Genomic DNA, 19,142 nt, shown 5'->3' with positions numbered 1-19,142 from the left:
TTCTGATGGATTTAACTTTAAAGTCTATTTTGTCAGAAATTAATATTGCCACTCCTGCTCTTTTTTGCTTGTTGTTTGCTTGATATTTTTTTTCCATCTTTGAGTTTTAGTTTGTATCTCTAAGTCTAAGGTGTGTCTCTTGTAGGCAGCATGTAGACGGATCTTGTTTATTAATCCATCCTGCCACTCTGTCTCTTTATTGGTGCATTTAGTCCATTTACATTCAGGGTAATTATGGATCGGTATGAATTTAGTGCTATCATTTTGATGTCTTTTTTTGTGTGTTGACAGTTTCTTTTTCCCACCTCATTTTATGCGCTGAGTAGATTTTCTTTTTGTCCTTTCCTCATAATTTTTGTTGTTCATTTTGTTTCTGCTAAGTCTGTATTTTTCCTTCATATTTTATTTTGATGAGTAGGATAGTTTTTCTCCTTTGTGGTTACCTTATTATTTACCCCGATTTTTATAAATTTAAAACTAACTTTTATTTTCTTTGTATCACCGTTATCTTCCTCTCCATATGGAAGGTGTATGATTACATTTCTTAGTACCTCTTTATTATTTTAATGCTGTCTTCTTTTATATAATAACATTGCTGTTATCCTGTTGAATAGGCATTTTTAAAGCCCAGCTCCATTTGCGTCATGGTTAGTTAAGGTTCTGCACTTGAACTTAGGCTGTCTTGTGTGGGGAGTAATGGGGGGACTGGATCAGGATCATAATACGTGAATGTAGCCACTCATCCTTGGGAACATGCTGGAAGTTTGGGCCCCAAACCCCATGCAGAAGTCTAGAAAGTTGGGCAGATCTTTGAGGAGGGCTCTATTTTCTCTAGGTCCTGAGTGGAGTCTTGGACTTATCACTATAAGACTATCCAAAATAAGGCACCAACACTGGAGGAAACAGGTCCAGGGACAGAGAATGAAACAGACACACACAGACACACAGAGGCTTGAGAGAATTTATCCCAACGCCCCAGGAAGAGATGGTTTGGGCTACTGTGTGCTTTCCAACCAATTATGGCTTGAATCACAGGTAAGAGGAGCAGATGGGACTAGCACTGCTCAGACCATGAAAATTATCTATGTGTCTTGTAATCCCCATAAAATGTGGCCCAGTCAGTCTTGGAACATGAGTACCCTCTCCCTCCAGCCCTGCCTTGTGGGGATGGTAGAGGAGTTTCCTTAGATCAGGGTCTTCATCTTGGGGGGTTGCAAGGGGCAAGGGATTGGAGATGAGCCAAGAGTGCCCCCTAGAGACAATGTTAATCTCAATTTTTGATACTGTTCAATTTTTTTTTTCTTGTTTTCCTGAGTATTAAGTGAGAAACTGGGAAAGGGCTATAACTGAGGGTTCATAGCCAGTAAAAATAAAACTAACATTGCAGGTTAAAATCAACCAGCTATCAAACCAGCAACAATGTAGACTAAGTTCATCTTGGTCTAACTTTCTAACAACTGATCAGAACAATCATTTGGGGACACAAAATGGATTGATTTTTTTTTCCTGCTCTCTTCTTATACTCTCCCACCCCACCCCACCCCCTGCCACTAGATTATATCTATTTTGTAGTTGTTGTTGAGATATGCACAGCAAAACATACACCAATTCAACAGTTTGTACATGTACAATTTAGTGACACTGATTAAATGTTTCAAGTTGTGCAACCATTCTCATCCTCCTTTTCTGAATTGTCCCTCCCTCATTGATATAAACTCACTGCTCCCTAAGGTTTCTAGCTAGTCTTTCAGGTTGCTGTTGTCAATTTGATTCCATAAAAAAAAACCCAGTGCCATTGAGTCGATTCCTATAGATAGTTATTAAAAGAGTGTAATGCTCAAAGTAGAACTTTTTTCCTAAAAAAACAACAAAAACCTAGTTAAGCTATACTATTTTTTTTTTTTATTGTTTGGTTTTAAGACGACTTCAGGGGATATTTTTGGTTTAAAGATTATCTCAGGGCAATAGTTTCAGGGGTTCACCCACCCTCCATGGCTCAGAAAGTCTAAAGTGCATAAGATTTGAAATCCTATTCTACATTTCCCCCCTTTTGATCAGGTTTCTTCTGTGGAATTTTTAATTAAAATATTCAGTAATGGGCACCATCCAGTTCTTCTGGCCTCATGGCAAAGGAGGCAGTTGTTCACGGAGGCAATTAGCCATACATTCCATATCCTCCTCCTATTCCTGACTCTCCTTCTTCCTCTGTTACTCCAGGTGAACAGAGACCAATTATTGTAAATGCATTGTGATTTACAGTTAAAACACTCTGCCTTCTTCATACACTCCATCTCCCCAAACTGAATGTGCCGATGGACACCAGAGGTCTTTGCTGCGGGGTGGGTAGAAATAGAAGATGCCCTTAAGGAAGAGGAGTGGTTGAGCAGGCTAGAGCCTAACCTTCAGGAGTAAAAGAGGGCAGTGGGTTCTCAGGTCAGGTATGAACTAGATCTAGGAAGAAGCATTTCAAGAGTGAATGCTCAATGACAGCTCAGAAGCAGGTACAATGGCTCAGCCTGGGCTTGGGCTTTTTGCACCTGTGCAAGAACACAATAAAACAGCAAATCGAGAGGTTCAAAGTCTTGCCAGGGATGGGGAAATAGCACTTACAGAGAAAGGTGCTGGCATGGTGGGGGTAGGTGGTGTGTGGCTGGTGGTGCAAGCAGCCAGATGGTGGCATGAGGATGGTGACCCTATGCCTTCTGTCAGGTGCTGAGAGTAGGGGATCCTATTCTGTGAGGCAAGTCCTTTTGTCAGGACATGCCTGGATTCTCCAGGCAGCACACCACCAGAGTCTCTAAACACCAAAGGGGAGGGCAGGATGACTGCAGTCATGAGACCCCACAGGCACCCTTCCTCCATGCTGTGCTCTTGCCTGGCGGCCTGGGGATATCCTGGTATCATGTGAAAGCAAGTCTGTAAATTTCCTGTTTAAACGAACCTCCTGGAGATGCTAACAGAGTCTCCCCATGCGCCTGGAGAATTCACAGGTGTGTTCTGGCTGGGGCTGGGAGGAGCAAGCTTCCTCAGCCTGAACTTAAAGGCTCTGGGAGACGTCTGGATGAGCATTCCATTCCTAGTCACCCTTCCTTCTGCTCTGGCTGCAGATCCAGGCTTATCACATCCTGTTTCTGTTCTGAATACTGACTTCCCACAGGACATGTACAGAGCCACAGCCTTTTAGAGCTGAAAGGGAGGTTAGAGGTTATTTGTCCTCTTGTTTTACGGGTAAACTGGCCTAGAGTTGTGAAGTACTCCGCCCAGCAAGAAGAGAAGAGCTAGTTGTAGACCTCTCTCCTGACTCTCCTTCCCGGCCTCCTGTGCGGGAAGAGCACCTGGGCAGCCTGGCTTTAAGGCTCTGACCTGCACTTGGCAGCAGGGTCTGCTCTTTGATTTGAGCTTCTCGAGAAGGCCTCTGGGGAAGCGACTGGCCCTACTGCTCTAATGGTGGTTCTCTGAACTCAGAATGAGGGGTGCTTAGCACCTTTCCCTTTTCAACCTTGGGCCTTAGTTATAATTCCAGGCCACAGGGTGAAAAAAAAATCCCATTATACTCTGATCCAGGCACTGGATTAAGTGCTTTTATATGCATTAATTCACGCTTTTCAAAAGTTGTTCTCATGTTATAAACATTGGTTCCATATGTGATAATGAACAGTCTGAGCCTTCATTCTTGAAAACAAGAGGGTGGGTGGAAGAAAACCTGCCTAAGAAGGTGGCTGCCTTTCTTCCTAGGGCCACAAGGCCAGCTCTGGACTGAGGCTGAGGGAGGCTCACTATACCCAAGGTGCCCACGTCTGCTGCAGTCTTGGGGCATGCTCGATGGGTGCCCGTACCAGATGCTTTCTCCACGAAGCACACGACAGGGCTCTCACCATACCATGCTTTGTTTCTAAAGAAACATGCCACATTTTGTTCCAACAGCCCATTTTCCTTGACTGATGCTTTAGATAACGGCTCCCACACCTCAGGGGAGACACTGCCCAGCTCCCTGCACATCTCAGATGGGAAAAGAAATGACCCTCTGTGCTTGTTTCACTACGAATCAATCAAAAGTTATTTATTTTCTAAAAGTATAAAAACATGTACAAAAAGGGACTCACTCTAAGCTAGAATTAAGAGATATCACTGTAACAAAACAGTCGGGTGGGCAAGCCACTGTGGAGAAAGTACTGCTTCCAAACCATGAATGACTTTAATCAGGGCTCTGCCCCAGACTCTTTAGAATGTTATTTCATGGACATAGAGTAAATTTTATTAAATGCAGACTCATAAAACCAAGGCTTGTGCTTCTCCAGATTTATAAAATATACTTCCAAGGGTCTGAGGAAAATAATCTTATGTCAGTCCCAGGGAACTTTTCTCCCCAAAAGTTGATTGGTCACTTTCTGTGGAGGAAAAGAAAGGAAGGAAGTTAGATACTCTTTCATCAGAAGCAAACAGCCACGTCCCCACCACATGTCACTGAAGAGACCAGCATGGCTCTACCTAAATCCTGCTTATCTTCCTTAGCTATAGAAACTATGGTAATTATACAAAATATACCAGAAATGTTTAGGAAAGATGATTGATAATATCTATTATTTTTACGAATACAGATAATCTATAACCTTGATAGGTTAATCAGTCCATCAATGTGCAAATACACAAGCCAACAAGATGCTAGTCTTGTAGTGCTGACACACCAGATGGGCCATGCAATGACTAGGGCTCCCCAGCTGCGGAAGCCCAACCTCCAGAGGCTGGTTCTCCAATCCCACGCCACTCTGGAAGAACTGGTCTTTCAGTTTCTGACTTTCCGAGTCTTCCAGGGTAGAGTGAGGGAGTTGGGAAGGAAACAAGAACATTGCTGATTTGGAGGGATATGGCCCTGTTGGCACAACAGGCAGTCTGGTGTCTCAGTCAACCAGCAGCAACATCCAGGCCCCATGAGGTTCTAGAACTTGCAGCACCATTGATTTCACTGTGGCTGTGGGCAGACCTCTGGCCCTCCAAACTGCCAACTCTTACGCCACACTCAGACATTTTCCAGTTTACTCCAGAAGTTCTAGAGGTGTATGATGACTTACTCACAAGGGGCATAAAACCGCCAGTTGGGAGTCTAGAATGAAAACTCCACAATTCTGATAGATGTGGACATTTCCACCATGGCATCTAAACTGACATCTAAGTGTAAAATTTGGTTTCACTCCAAATGTAGGCATGGAAGGAGCGTTATACAAGTAAGGCCGAGGGGCCTGAGAAAACGCATAGCTCTTAAGGTGGCGGTGCTAAACCTGATCTGAAATCTGATCATGGGTGCCATTATCTTCGGAATTTCAGCAGAGGTACAATGCATTACAGGCTTAAGTTCACTCCAAAAACTCAGACAATTCTGAGTGAGTGCTCAAACAGGTCAGATGTGTTTCTCTCTACTTCTCTTTCACCTGGTAAACCTGACTACATGGAGGATCAACTGACCTTTTTATATAGCTGGGCTCGCAGCCGGTATGACTTATATTCTGATTTCCTCTTCTCTTCTTCTTTCCTTTTCTGAACTTCTGGAAGTTGCTCATACATCCTAAGAAACGGCACCAGTGGAAAGACAGCATGAGGCATGGGGTTCAGGGCACAGCACTACTGAGGATGTCTTTCTGTTATGCCTTACACACTCTACCACTCCACAGACAGGCCTGGACCCACTGTGTGTGCCCAGCCTCATGCTAGACACGGGGCACAAGGATCCAGGGCCCAGGGTGCTTATGCTCTAGAAGGGGAGACAGATTGGTGAAAACATAGTTAAATTCCGCTAACAGCGGTTACTTCTGGGAAAGGAGCGGAACGAGGGGGCAGAGGTAAACCGCTTCTCATTCTATATGTAAAAATGTATTGTTTCAATATAGATAACGAACATGTATTACTATTATATATTTAAGCACCAGGATAAAAAAAAATGGGGAAAAAGGACAATAACAGTCATCTGGACAAGACGCTGCACAGAGTTACAGATGAAGCAAATGATTCTGACTGGGGAGGAGTCAGGGGTCACTTCAGTGAGGAGACAAGGCTTGAGCTGGTCCTGAAGAATGTTTGGAGCAGAGAGGAAGCAGGGGGAGAAAGAAGGAAGGGCGCTCAAGTGAAAGCAAAGTGAGTACTGGTAAGAACGGAGTCAAGGCTTCAGAGAGAGGCACGTAGGGAAGCAGGTGGGAAGCAGGGGGTTGAGGGCAGGGTGGGATCAGGGCCACATCAAAGACCTGGGCCTGTCCTATCAGCGGTTGAATGCCACTGATTTTAAGTCAGAGGGATGCGATCAAATGTGCTTTTTATTAATACAGTCTAATTGGAAATAACCTAAATTTCCAACAAAAGAACAGTTAAACAGACTATGGAATATCTACATAATAAAATTATTACAAAGCATGAAAACGATGTTTTCAAAGAACTTTTAATGATGCGGGAAAATGTTCTCAACAAAATGTTGAATAAAATAAAGCAGGATACTATGTGTGTGTATACAGTACAATCCACACGTTGGAAAAAAAAAAAAAGTGTGTTAATTCAAGTCTCTGCAACACTCTCATTCTTTCCAAAAACAGGACTAGTGTTAGTTAGTTAGGATTACAAATGGTGCTTTTTTCCTTATTTCTGCTTTTCTCTATTTTTGCCAAAGTGTTCAATAATCTGAAAACAAATCATTGGAAATGATGCAGAGGTTCTGTCGGGAACAGATTAGAGAAGGTGGAGGTGGGACGCGGGAAGGACAGCGGTCCTCTGGGAGTGGCCGACAGGCAATCCACGCTAAGGCAGCGAGGAGGCTGGGTTCCAGGACTTCTAGCTGGCTGCCTGCACAGTGATGGATAAGACATGGGTAGAGGGGACAGCCCCCCAGCTTTCTTGCTGAGTGAGTGGATGCCCAAGAAAATGTGGGAGTGGAGAATGGGTAGTTCCATTGTGGACACACTGGAGATGATTACTAGCTAAAAACACAAAAGTGGAGGCCAGGAGAGAGGGCAAAGAGGAACAAACATATGCTTTTAAGTCACTTTTGGAAATAGGGTAACCAAGGCCATAGGAAAAGAAGAGCCACCTCATGGATAACATGTAATGTGAAGAGAAAATCTGCTTGGACAAGGAAGGTTGTATTCTTGGGCTGGAAAGCTGGCAATCAGGCTAACCTGAGTAGCCAGAAAATTACATTTTGGAAATGATTCCTTGAAAGCAACTATTCCATATTATTGCAATTAACCATCTGTTTGTGGTCTGGAGTCAATCATCGTCATCCTTGTACTTAGTGTCTGGCACTCACGCAAATCCATGTATTAGTAAGTTAACAAAGTAACTTTTCTTGAAGGACACACTAGAAGAAATATTTCTAGATAAAAAAGTAAGTTCTTTCTTCTCCCAATCCTTCCTTTTCACCTATAAATATCTTTGGCAGAGGTAGGTGATGTGAAAAGATAAGGAACAACAAGGAACTTCAGTGACACAAATCCTCCCTCCAGGATACTCGAAGGACTACTGGATGGGGAGCCCAAGGACCAGGTTCTTGCCCTGCTCTGGCCCCAACTTGCTGGGTGACTCCCCCTCTCTGGGCTGCAGTGTCCTGAAAGTAAGGGGTGAATAGATGACCTCTAAGATCCCACTCAAATTTAGGTGAGTCTCAGATGGAAGCGGATCATTTTCTTGAAGAGGGAGTATGCCAGAAATAAAACTGAATAGAAGCACTCTGATGAAAACTTTCCCCAGGAGACACTTACTCCATTTCCTACGAGTATAACCAAACCTAATCTCGTTGCTGTTGAGCTGATTCCGACTCATAGCGACCCCCTGTATTACAGAGTGGAACTGCCCCACAGGGTCTCCTTGGCTGTAATCTTTACGGAAGCAGATTGCCAGGCTTTTCTTCCGTGGTGCCACTGGGTGGGTCCGAACCATCAAACTTTAGGTTAGTAGGGAGCAAACTGTTTGCATCGCCCTAAAAGATATTTATATTTTAAAGCATTTATACATTATAGAATATGTCTCTGCCTGTCTTCCTGTTGGCAAGCTCCACAGTCCCTAACAGCGAGAAATCCTCTTGCTGAGGAGATAGTGTAATTAGCTGTCATACAATTAAATTTTGTGACAGGGTTAAAATAAAGCAGTGGTTCTCAAATTTTCTGGGTGCAGGACTCCTTTACACTCCCCAAAACGGAGGATCCAAATGTGAATAATACCTATTGATATATACCGTATTAGAAATTAAAACTAAAAAAAAAAAAATTTCTTAATTCATTTAACAATAATAAGCCAACATCGGGTATTCTATTTTTATAAAAAATAAGTATACTTTCCAGAACAAAAAAGAATTTAGGAAGAGTGGCACTGTTTTACATTTTTGCAAGTCTCTTCAATGTTTGGTTTCATGGAATACAGCTGGATTCTCGTACCTGCTTCTGTATATATATATTTGTTGTTGTTAGGTACCGTTGAGTCGGTTCAGACTTGTAGCGACCCCATGTACAACAGACACGTACTCAAGGGTTGAGATTTAATAACAGTTAATTCGCTTCCTCAAAGACTTTCTTAGGTTTTTTTTTTTTTAAAAAAAAAACACTGCTAGTACGTGGCTGTGAAGAATACAAGGAAGGCCTACTAGACTAATCCAGTTTGCTGCCACTGTCTAAGGCACCAGGAGCAACCCTGTCCAATATCTCCCCAATGCTCTTGCATCATCAGTACAAACGTCAACACAGGAAAAAGCTGAATAACGTCCTAGTATTATTTTGAAATTAGTTTTGACCTTTCGTATCCCCTGAAAGGGTCTCAGTGACCTCCAGAGGTCCATGGGCCACACTGGAGAACCACTGGATTAAATCATCTGTTTGAATTACCTATAAAGAAAGCACTTACTAAATGGAGAATAAAAACAAGATTTAAAGAGGAATACTTAAATTACTTAAGATAAATTGTTTTCAAGGACCATGACTTTGGAAGCACTATGGTGATTATAAAGCTGTCCTTATTAAAGCTAGCCTCCAACGAACTCCTAAAAGGAAATCCTTTATATTAGTTATTCCATGGCATTCTCATGATCAATATAGGCATACTTCTAACTAATTAATTGGTTCATTAATTAAATAATGAGCAGCAAACGCATGCAATGGCACAAAATTCCAACAGTACAGAAGGGTGGAAAATTAAGTCTTCTCCTACCTCTGTATCCCAGCCACTTTTTCCCAAAGGCAACCACTATTATCAGTTTTTTTTTTGGTATCTTTCCAGAGATATTTTATGCACATATATATATATACACACACACACACGCCCGAATACATATGCACCCCACGCCCCCCACTTTTTCAGTGAGCACACATGAATGGCAGCAGTGTACACACATTTCTGAAACTTTATTTTTTGGTAAAGCTTAACTTAATGTGTCTTTGTTTCTTACTCTATTGAATAAATTCCTGGAAATGGGATTGCTAAAACAAAAGGAATGGCCTCAAATAAATATTTTATTTCAAATTAGATTTCCAATCAGATGAGGCTGTCTAATACATACAAAGAAGTGGCGATCCTTTTACGTACGAGTCATTTATACCACGATTTGCTATTTTTCTTTTCCTTTTTAGTACCATAAACGTGAAACTACTTTCACAACTAATTTTTTCATGTTTTAACTTGAGCAAAATGCCTTTATTTTGGGCACTGAGGGGGCAAACCAGATTCCCTAACCACTTGGTGGCCTGATTTATACTTTTACAATTACTCTTGTTGTTTTGGCCTTACCGTTTAGACCTTTGAATCATTTCCTTCTTTCCAACAGGTCTGCTCTTCTGGGCAGCTGGGAAGCCTGGGTAAGAGAAGAAGGGGCTTTAAGTGGGAGTAACTCAATAAGGAAGGGCTTTGTGCTGCAGAGCTACGAGAGGGAACCGCTAGGATTTTGTTCCTCAACCCTGAGCTGGCAGTACTGGATGGTGAGCAAGGCCAAGGCCAGGACAGTTAGACTATGGGGAGTGTGACAGCAGCCTGAGGCCCCTGAAGACACAATACTCTGTGGAACAGGCCAGATCAGTATATAGGTAGCGTTGCAATGTAAACATTAGGTAGTACTTTATAGTTTTCACATATTATTTTATGGAGATCTTATGCAAAGTGTTAAGAGTACAGACTTTGAAGCTGGCCTATCTGCATTCAAATCCCAGATCTTTCACTTATTAGGTATGTAATCGTGGGGGAGGTGCTTAATCTCACCATCTCAGTTTTCTCATGTAAAACAGTTACCTATCTTGGAGAAGTGTTGTGAGCATTAAATGAGAACAGTGTCTGGGCTTGCTATCATCATTATCATTACTTATGCCACCCTGGGAGGTAGGCAAGCTGAGAACTGATGCCATCTCTAGAGGAAAAAAAATTATATTTTTGGAACCAACTTTCTTACAGACACAGAGGTGGCCTATAGAAAAGCCCTTCTCACAGCATACTCCTGTTTTTAGGATGCGTGACAGGGCTTACTCTGATCTCAAAAGTGCTGAGAGCTAGCTAAGCTGGGCAGGCTCTGCTGCCTAAGGAGATTTGAATCTCGGCAAGCAAAAAGTCACTGTCTGTCCACTTAAAGTGGCTACTGAGCAGTGCTCCATAGCACAGGAGCAGACCTTGCTTTCTCTACTCCAGTCATAGGAAAGGGAGCAGTAGGGCATACCTTGCCTAGGTGGGGGGCGCATGTGATCCTGGCAGCCCTGACAGTCTCTCCCAGTGTTGAACAGCGCGTCCCGCTCACTCTGCAACACGTTCTGCAGCTTCCTCTCCTGGACAATTAACTTCAGGCGCTTTATCCGCTCCCCAGAGCGAGAGATGAAGTCAGGTCTGTGAAACTGAAGTGATTCCTGAGGAAGAGAAAAAGCCCCAACCTTACACTAATGTTCTCCAAATGCCTAGAAAAACAGCACCTGTGCCCAACAGGGTGGAAAGCCTGTTTCTAAATACCTAGAGCTGAAGAATACACTAACAACTGTTTGTGGGGAAGAGTTTCGCAGAGAAATCAAAGACATACGCCGCTGGAATAATCAAAGAACTATGGCAATTATAACTCTCCCAAATGTGGATGGGATAGAGCCAAGCCCATTGTGCTATTTTAAATTGTCTTCCAACAAACACTTGATTGAATAACATTTTCTTTAGCCCCCTAAACCAAAAAACCAAACCCAGTGCCGTCGAGTTCTGACTCATAGCGACCCTCCAAATAGGGGACTTGGTCGATTCTGACTCATAGCGACCCTCCAAATAGGGGACTTGGTGCTCTTTTTTTAAAATAATATTTTACTGTGTTTAAGGTGAAAGTTTACACAGCAAATTAGGTTCCCATTTAACAATTTTTACACAAATTATTCAGTGATATATGTTTTTTTTTTTTTTTTTTTATTGGTTACATTTTTCACAATGTGTCATCATTCTCATTTATGCCGTTCTGGCTGTACCATTTCCAGTACTCCAGTTTCTCTGCCCCCTTACCTTCTCATTTTTGCTTTTGAGTCATTTGTGACCATTTGGTCTCCTATAGATGATTTTTAAAAGGAGCTCATTACTCACAGGCAATGTTCTTTATTTCTTTATTTTATGAGCCAATCTGATATTTGGTTAAAAGATGATCTCAAGGTTTAAGGTTTAAAGAGTATCTCAGGGAAACAGCCTTGGGGAATCTTCTGGTCTCAAATGGTCTGGTATGTCTGGACTTTTTAAGAATTTGAGTTCTGTTCTACATTTTTCTCCCATTCTATCAGGATCTATCTATTGTGGCCCTGATAGAAAAGGCTAGTAATGGTAGCCAGGTACCATCTAGTTCTTCTGATTTCAGGGTAGACGAGGCCATGGATCATATAGACTATTAGTCCTGTAGACTACTTTCTTCTTTAAGTCTTTGGTTTCCTTCTTTCTCTTTTGTTCTGGATGAGAGGAGGCCAATAGTTGTACCTTAGATGCCTGCTCACAAACTTTTAAGACCCTAGACACTACTCATTACATTAGGATGCAGAACATACAATTTATGAATTATATTATGCCAGTGAACTGAGTTGTTCCATAAGACTATGGTCCTAAGCCTTAAAACACAGAAAACCAATTTCATGAGGTGTTCGGTATGTCCGAGCAATATCCCTACCTGTGAGGGACTTGGTGCCTTTTAATCCAGTGTCTAAGCATGAATAGGAGTCATGTAAATAGAGGAGCAAATACGAGGCTAACACAAACCTAAGGCCTCCAGAGCACTCAGCACAAGGGTATCCACGGACTTGATGAGCAGCGTCCTCACACCCTCCCTTCTAATGCCTCGTCCCCGATACTGGGGCTGATGTACTCTTTAGAATGGTTAACAGTAAGTGATGAAAAATTAAGCCGTTATGTGGTGAAAACAGATGAACTGCGGAGGAGCTAGAAACGAGGGTCACATGACTGGCCTTCAGAACGCCAAGTCAGAGGTTTAACTTCTTTGCATCTTGCCCTTTCCTCCCCCTAAACACATGGCTAAAATGAAAATGCCACTGTACCTGTAGGCTTGCTCTCACAAGCGGCCTCAGCGGGTGGTCACCTCTGCAAGGGTCTGCGAGGCACCCCCGAAAGTCCACACGGCAGTCCATCCACTGTCCTTGCCAGTTCTTTTCCCGCAGCGGCTCCCTCCAGGGTTTGGTGTTGGTTATTGGTTCAAACCAGGAGATGCCAGGGCCATAAGATTTGAGCAGATTTTCCTTCCTAGGCCCAGACTTCAAATTCTCCACAGGAACAAACCACGAAATTCCTACAGGAAAGATTTTTAAGGAAGGCGGGGGGAAGATTTTTCATTTTCCATTGCCCACAGAGCTCTCATCAGAGACATATATGTAACACAGGCTCTCAGGGGAGTCAGCAGCCAGAAGTCACCAGGACGCCCTTGCGTCTGGCTTAAGTCAGATGTGACTCTGTAACTGGACTGCTAGATGCTCTGAGAACTTGCCAAGGTGGAGTCTGTGGTGGGGCCTACATAGAGTCATTTAGAAACAAAGAATCTCAGCATATTAAGAAACGTAAAATTCACTAGTTTTTCTGTGACAAAACCTGGAATCAGAAACTGACCTTCACAGAAATTTGACTTGTTCTTCCTTAACTTTTTGTCCAAGGGATAGCTGGCGGGGAACGTTTTCTCTTCGTTTTTTCCTTCTGACAGAGAAGAACTCACATCACTGTCATCTTCTAATCTAGCCTCGCTAGAACTTGGAGTTGGGAAAGTCACCCCGACATCGCGGGTGTGTTTTCTGGCACCATTCACAATCTCCAAGTTACCTGAGGGGAAAGATCAACAGAAGTCTCTGAGAGCGGCCTCGAGGCTTAGCTGGCAAGCTTATTATAGTCAGTACATTATTGAAACCTTTTTAATGCTTCAGAAACATAGGCTAATGCCTCTGCGTGTGTGTGTGTGTGTGTTTGGGGCGAGGGAGAGGAAGAGAGATGAGGGAAGGAGGGGAACAGTATATTAGTGATCCCCAACTCTGGCTGCACCTTACAATCACATGGAGTGCTTTTGAAAAATACTGATGTCCAGCCCCCACCTGTAGAGATTCTGATTTAATTAGTTTGGGGTGTGGTTCAGACATTTAAAAAAATTTGCTTTAAAGAACCCAAGTGATTCTCACAGGCAGCCAATGTCCCGAACCACTAGTCTGATAATCAAATAGAGAGTGACCTATTTATATTTTCCCAATACGAGTTAAGAGTAGTTGTTCTGAGATTTGCAGGCTATCAGATTAATCAGTATAGGAACACCAATGGGACACTTTTTTTTTAAAGCAAAGCAATAAATATTTTATATGTTGATCCAAAGAGGGAGAGCTACCTTAAGTTTTTTTTTTTTTTTGTAAATAAAGAAGTATTTTCTAGTGGGTCAGTAACAAAACACAATGTGGCAAACTGTTAGTTCTCTTCTGAGACCTTGGTGCATCATATACAAAATGGAACTGAATCAACCAGGAGGATAAATCCAGGCGTTTCCTGGTAGCTTCTTCCACAAATCCTATACCATTATCACCTGGCAGGGAGCACACCTGCAGCAGAATATCTCATTTCAATTCAAAGTCCCTAACACCCGAGAAGCGGAAAACCAGCTTTGACTATAAAATCTCACTTGCCATTCATCAGGCTGGAGGAAGACACAGATAAAGCCAGCTACAAAGTTTACAGGAAACTATTTTTCAGAAGGCATGCTGCAACTATGAAATGTCATAACAACTCCCTTTCGGTGACTACTGTTTCCTTACTCACTAAGAAACACTGTTCTCTAAAATACACTATCAGAAACTTTGCTATTTGAAATTGTATCGGTAAGAATGAAACATCCTACTCTTTTATCGAGGACCTAAGCCACTTCAACACAGAGAAGCAGCCTCAATTTACAACCCTGTTCGGAGCTCAGATAAACGGCTTCTAGGTACAACGTGGAGCCCTGGTGGCACAGTGGTTAAGAGCTTGGCTATTAACCAAAAGGTTGGCAGTTCAAATCCACCAGTTGCTCCTTGGAAACCCTATGGGGCAGTTCTACTCTGTCCTATAGGGTCACTATTAGTTGGAATCGATGGCAACAGGTTTGGGTTTTAGTTTTGGTTTAGCTGCAACATTCCACACCTATCTCAACTGATTCCAAAGAAAAAGGACCATGGGTCTAATACACAGCTTAGACCTGATGTTGACCCTGCTTTGCTCTGAGCCTATGAAAAAATGAAAAAAAAAATTTTTTTTTTCATTTTTTTTGATAGGCTCATAACAAAGCACTGCTTAATTTAAATTTCACACAAACTCTACCCTTCTCCAAGATCCTATACTGACTCTATCTTTTCCTTTTTTTGGCAAGACACCCTGGTTTCCCTGGTGTGCGGTCTCCCTCACTGTAGTGAATCAATTAACTTGACTTTGTCAGACTACAGGTTTGTCCTTGGTGGTCTCAGGCTTACTGGGCTAGAACACACCTCTTATTAGTATCAAGCATCCAGGAACAAAACTTGACTCATCAGTGAGCTAGCAGGTAGTTGGCAACCACACAAAAGGTTCTCAACAAAGTAGATGAGGTGAGGAGGAAGCAGACCACTGTACAGTTTTTTGCTAAGTCAGCTTAGATATTAGAGGAATAGAACTAATATGGATTTGTATCAGCAAAGACAACTTTCAGTGCCGCTAGTGAGACAGAGGTATAATATGTGGATTATGCTATCTAATTTTAACCTGGATTCTAGACTAACAGCTACATTTTTTGAGAAAAACATGTTTGTCCTCGGTAGATAAAACCAGGATGTGAAACCATATGCCCTGAGGGGTCTTAACCAAGTGACCATCTGCACCCCTCAAAACACCTGTACTCCGGAAGACTGCTGTCTGGGTGCTGTTGCCAGCATGGTTATTTTTTCTTCTTGCAAGACAAAGAAACTACATGTAAGCATCTAGTGACCATGATCTAAGCATTCTGTGACACTATCTGTAATCACTAATTATACTATTAATAATCAATAACCAGAGTGTGATTATTACAATATTCACTGATTTTCCTGTAACTACCCTCCCTACGGTTTAGTTTCTCTTTTTACCCTGTAAGAATACTTATATAACAAAACTGCCCCGGCACTACATGGCTCCATTTTCATTGGGCTACACAGTTCCCCAAATGCAATTGTTTTGAATCCTTCATAAACCTCTCTGTTTTAACTTCAAAGTGTTTAAGTTTTTCTCTGCAACAGATTCAATGGGTAGGTACAGAGACTGAAGTTTGTACCCCAAATGAGAAAGGCAGTAATACTTATGGTGCTACTGGCAGTCACCCAGATAAGGGAGAGGTTGAAAGAGGCAAAGATGAAGACTTGAGGGTGAAAAAAAAAAAAAATCAAGGCAGAAGTTTATTTTTGTTTTATAAAACCAAAAGGTATAGAACGGCATAAAGTGAAAAGTCTCCTTTCTCAACCTTGTTCTCCATTCATTCAGTTCACAACCATGTATGATTCTAGATAACTTCTTCCACATATTCAAGCAATTCTCCTCCCTCCTATTTTTTAGTAGCAGGCTAAACACTGTTTTGCCTCTTGCTTTTCTCTTCTTGATTATATACCTTTCCATATCAGTACAGAGAGAGCTTTCTTCATGCTGTGTAGGATCTCCTTATATGGGTGTGCAATAATTTATTTAACCGTTCAATTACTGATGGACACCTAAGTTGATTTTGATCTTGTGCTATGACAAACAACACTGCAATGGTTAACGCTGTATAATTCTCATTTTGCACAGACTCACATATACAACTGTAGGCTAAATTTCACATATGCACAGTATGCCTACAAACTAAATTAAAAAAGTGAAAGTGCTGGGTCAAAGTAATTGAGAGATATTGACAAACTCAGGGGTTGTACCAATTTGTGAGTGTATGAGAATTTACAAGAGTACCCATTTCCCTATACTCTTGCCCACATACTTGCTATAAAACTTGGATTTTTGCCAACTGATGGGTAAAAAATGGCATTTGGGTATAATTTTAGTTTTCATTTCCTTTTTATGAGTGAGGTTGAGTTATCTTCTCATATGTTTAAGAACTTATTTGTATTTCAATGGGGAAGTTTAAATTCAAATCACTTACCTGCTTGGACACCCTTGTTTAACATCTGTACATTTTGCTTGCTGCAAAGGATAGGGCTTGAGCTCCAGAAACTACTAGCAGAAGATGAAAGAGAATCAGAAGAAATCATATGTTCTCCCACCTGGAAAAACAAAAGTGACCCTGTTATCTTTATCTGCAAACAATAGCAGTTACTCATAGGATAACAAAACCTGCAAGTTCCCAAGAGCCCTTTCTAATCCCATTCAAAAAGCTGAACTGACATTGTGAGGATGCTTGCAACCATGTGAATGTGCCGCCATAGAGCTTGTGATAGGGAGGAGAATGCTGTTGTCAAGTTGGATAAAGGACTGAGCTCTTCTAAGAAGGTAAAACAAAAAAGCTGAGAATGCTTCCAGGGCCTAAAAGCCTCTGACGAGGATGCTAGCCAAAGATTAGCTAGGTGGGTCCTCAGAGTGAAATTCTGACTTGACACCTGCATATAATTTTGTTGAGCGATAAAGAGGACTAGGAATAGCTAAAGAAACTGATGCACTGAAGAAAGTGCTCTCTGATAAAATCAGACACTTACATGAGGACAAACAGAAGGGGCTGAAGGCCCCGTGAGAAGTTCTGAATGAGTGGCATATTGCAAAAAAAACTCATCAAAGAGCCCTAAAGGCCTCGTGAGCTACGTTCAGAGTGAGGAGAGCAATGAAGGGCAAGATGGAAGCTGACCGTGGAATGCTGGTGGATTAGGAAAAGGTTATCAGAATATAGTAGAATACAGCATAAAACTCTCTCTCTTAAACTTGCCTGATCATAAAAATCTCCTGAGGTGTCCTACCTGAGAACAATGAATTGGATCTCCAGGGAGGGGCCTGGACATCTATATTTTGATTTTCTACTCAAGCTAGTTTGGTAGAGGTAAACTGAAGCCCAAGTCAGGTGAGGAAACTGAGATTATCTGCTCCCCTTAACTGTTTTTCTTAGCTGCCGAGTCAGCCCCATGTACAAAGGGACAAAACACTGCCCAGTCCTGTGCCATCCCCATGATCGGCTGCGGATCCAATCGTTGTGATCCACAGGGTTTTCACTGGCTGATTTTTGGAAGCAGATTACCAGGCTTTTCTTCCCAGCCCGTCTTAGTCTGAGACCTGTACAGCATCATGGCAACATGCAAGATTCCACTGACAAGACAGGAGGTGGCCGCGCATGAGGTGCGTTGGCCAGGGATTGAACTTGGGTCTCCGGCATGGAAGGCGAGAATTCTACCACTGAATCATCACTGCCCACTTCCTCTTAAATAGATGAACTATATTCCAGAGTCCTCAAGAAACGTTAACAGAATCTTGCAGGAAGAGAAGCTATGTTAGATATCTGGAGACAGGAAATGTTCTGATTTTCTGAAAGGTAGATAAGGTAAATACTGCAAACTGGTGGGTTTGATACTGATGGCTTCTGCAATCCCAGAATGGATCATCAATCTGCTAACTTGCAAGCATCTGGAAGTCAAAGAGAAGATCAGCAAATTTTAGCCAGGGCTGAATACGGCAGGATGAATCTGCCAGGCTAGCCTTGTTCTCCCTTGACTGGCAGATCAAAACAATGTGAAGTAGAGTACATCTAGATTTGAACAAAAAGAAAAGCTTCTCAGGGCATCTCTGAGGGTTAGATGGAGTTATATGGGCTGAATGATAAGTTGGCAGAACCATAACTGGTGGAACCAACCTTACCCAAATATTACCGACAACACAGACAGGGCCCTCTATGGAGTGGTACATCTTACATTCATCACCAAATATTTACAAAGAATCTACTGTGTGCCAGGCACTGCGTCTGCATCTGGCTAGTCCTATTTGACATTTTATATCAATGTCTTGGAGATACGCAAGGCAGGAAAATTTGCATACAGTGTGCATCTAGTAATTTACATACAATGCACATCTAGCCTAAATGGCCGTCAGCATCCCAAATAATAACAGGAATAACAGGCCAAATCAAACAAAAGGATGGTTAGAAGGATATTTGTAAAGCCCTGTGCATTAGGCAGGACGAAGATATGAGTGGCAACAAGTACATGAAAAGATGCTCAACATCATTGGTCATTAGGAAAATGCAAATCAAAACCCTAATGAGATACCACTTCACATCCACTAAGATGGCTATAATCAAAAAGACAAAAAATACCATGTGTTGACAAGAATGTGGAGAAACCGGAATGCTCTTCATACATTGCTGGTGGTCATGTCAAATGGAATCGCCACTTTGGAAAACAGTTTGGCAGTTTCTTAAAAAGTTAAACATAAACTTACCGTATGATCCAGCAATTCTACTCCTAGGTACATACCCAAGAGAAATGAAAACATAGGTCCACAAAAAGACTTTCACAGGAATATTCATAGCAGCATTATTCATATTATCCAAAAAGTAAAACAGTCCAAATGCCCACAACTTAGTAAATGGATAAACAAAATGTGGTATATCCACACAACGGAGTATTATTCAGCAATTAAAAAAAAAAAAAAAAACCCAAAACCCTACTGATACATACAACATGGAGGAACCTTGAAAACATTATGCTCAG

At 42.0% G+C, this 19,142-nt stretch overlaps 1 protein-coding gene across 4 annotated transcripts in view; it reads right to left on the bottom strand.

Moving 5' to 3' along the window:
• Positions 1-3,202: 3,202 nt before the first annotated feature.
• Positions 3,203-19,142, bottom strand: part of ALMS1 (ALMS1 centrosome and basal body associated protein) — a 186,013-nt gene continuing 170,073 nt past the window's right edge. For 2 of the 4 annotated variants that reach the window (XM_010593652.3, XM_064268731.1), the window contains 7 exons: positions 16,598-16,718; positions 13,066-13,272; positions 12,504-12,751; positions 10,664-10,847; positions 9,751-9,814; positions 5,461-5,560; positions 3,204-4,388 (listed from right to left, as the gene is read on the bottom strand). In XM_010593652.3, the coding sequence (XP_010591954.2) occupies positions 4,344-4,388; positions 5,461-5,560; positions 9,751-9,814; positions 10,664-10,847; positions 12,504-12,751; positions 13,066-13,272; positions 16,598-16,718 (969 nt within the window). In that variant the 3' untranslated portion in view covers positions 3,204-4,343. Of the gene's footprint in view, positions 4,389-5,460; positions 5,561-9,750; positions 9,815-10,663; positions 10,848-12,503; positions 12,752-13,065; positions 13,273-16,597; positions 16,719-19,142 lie in introns of all 4 variants that reach the window. The other 2 variants (XM_023552778.2, XM_023552779.2) reach the window with 2 other exon arrangements.

Source organism: Loxodonta africana, chromosome 15, assembly GCF_030014295.1.
Source record: "Loxodonta africana isolate mLoxAfr1 chromosome 15, mLoxAfr1.hap2, whole genome shotgun sequence".
Classification (NCBI taxonomy): domain Eukaryota; kingdom Metazoa; phylum Chordata; class Mammalia; order Proboscidea; family Elephantidae; genus Loxodonta; species Loxodonta africana.
The sequence above is the reverse complement of the archived record's forward strand: the minus strand, read 5'-3'. Positions and strand labels throughout refer to the sequence as shown.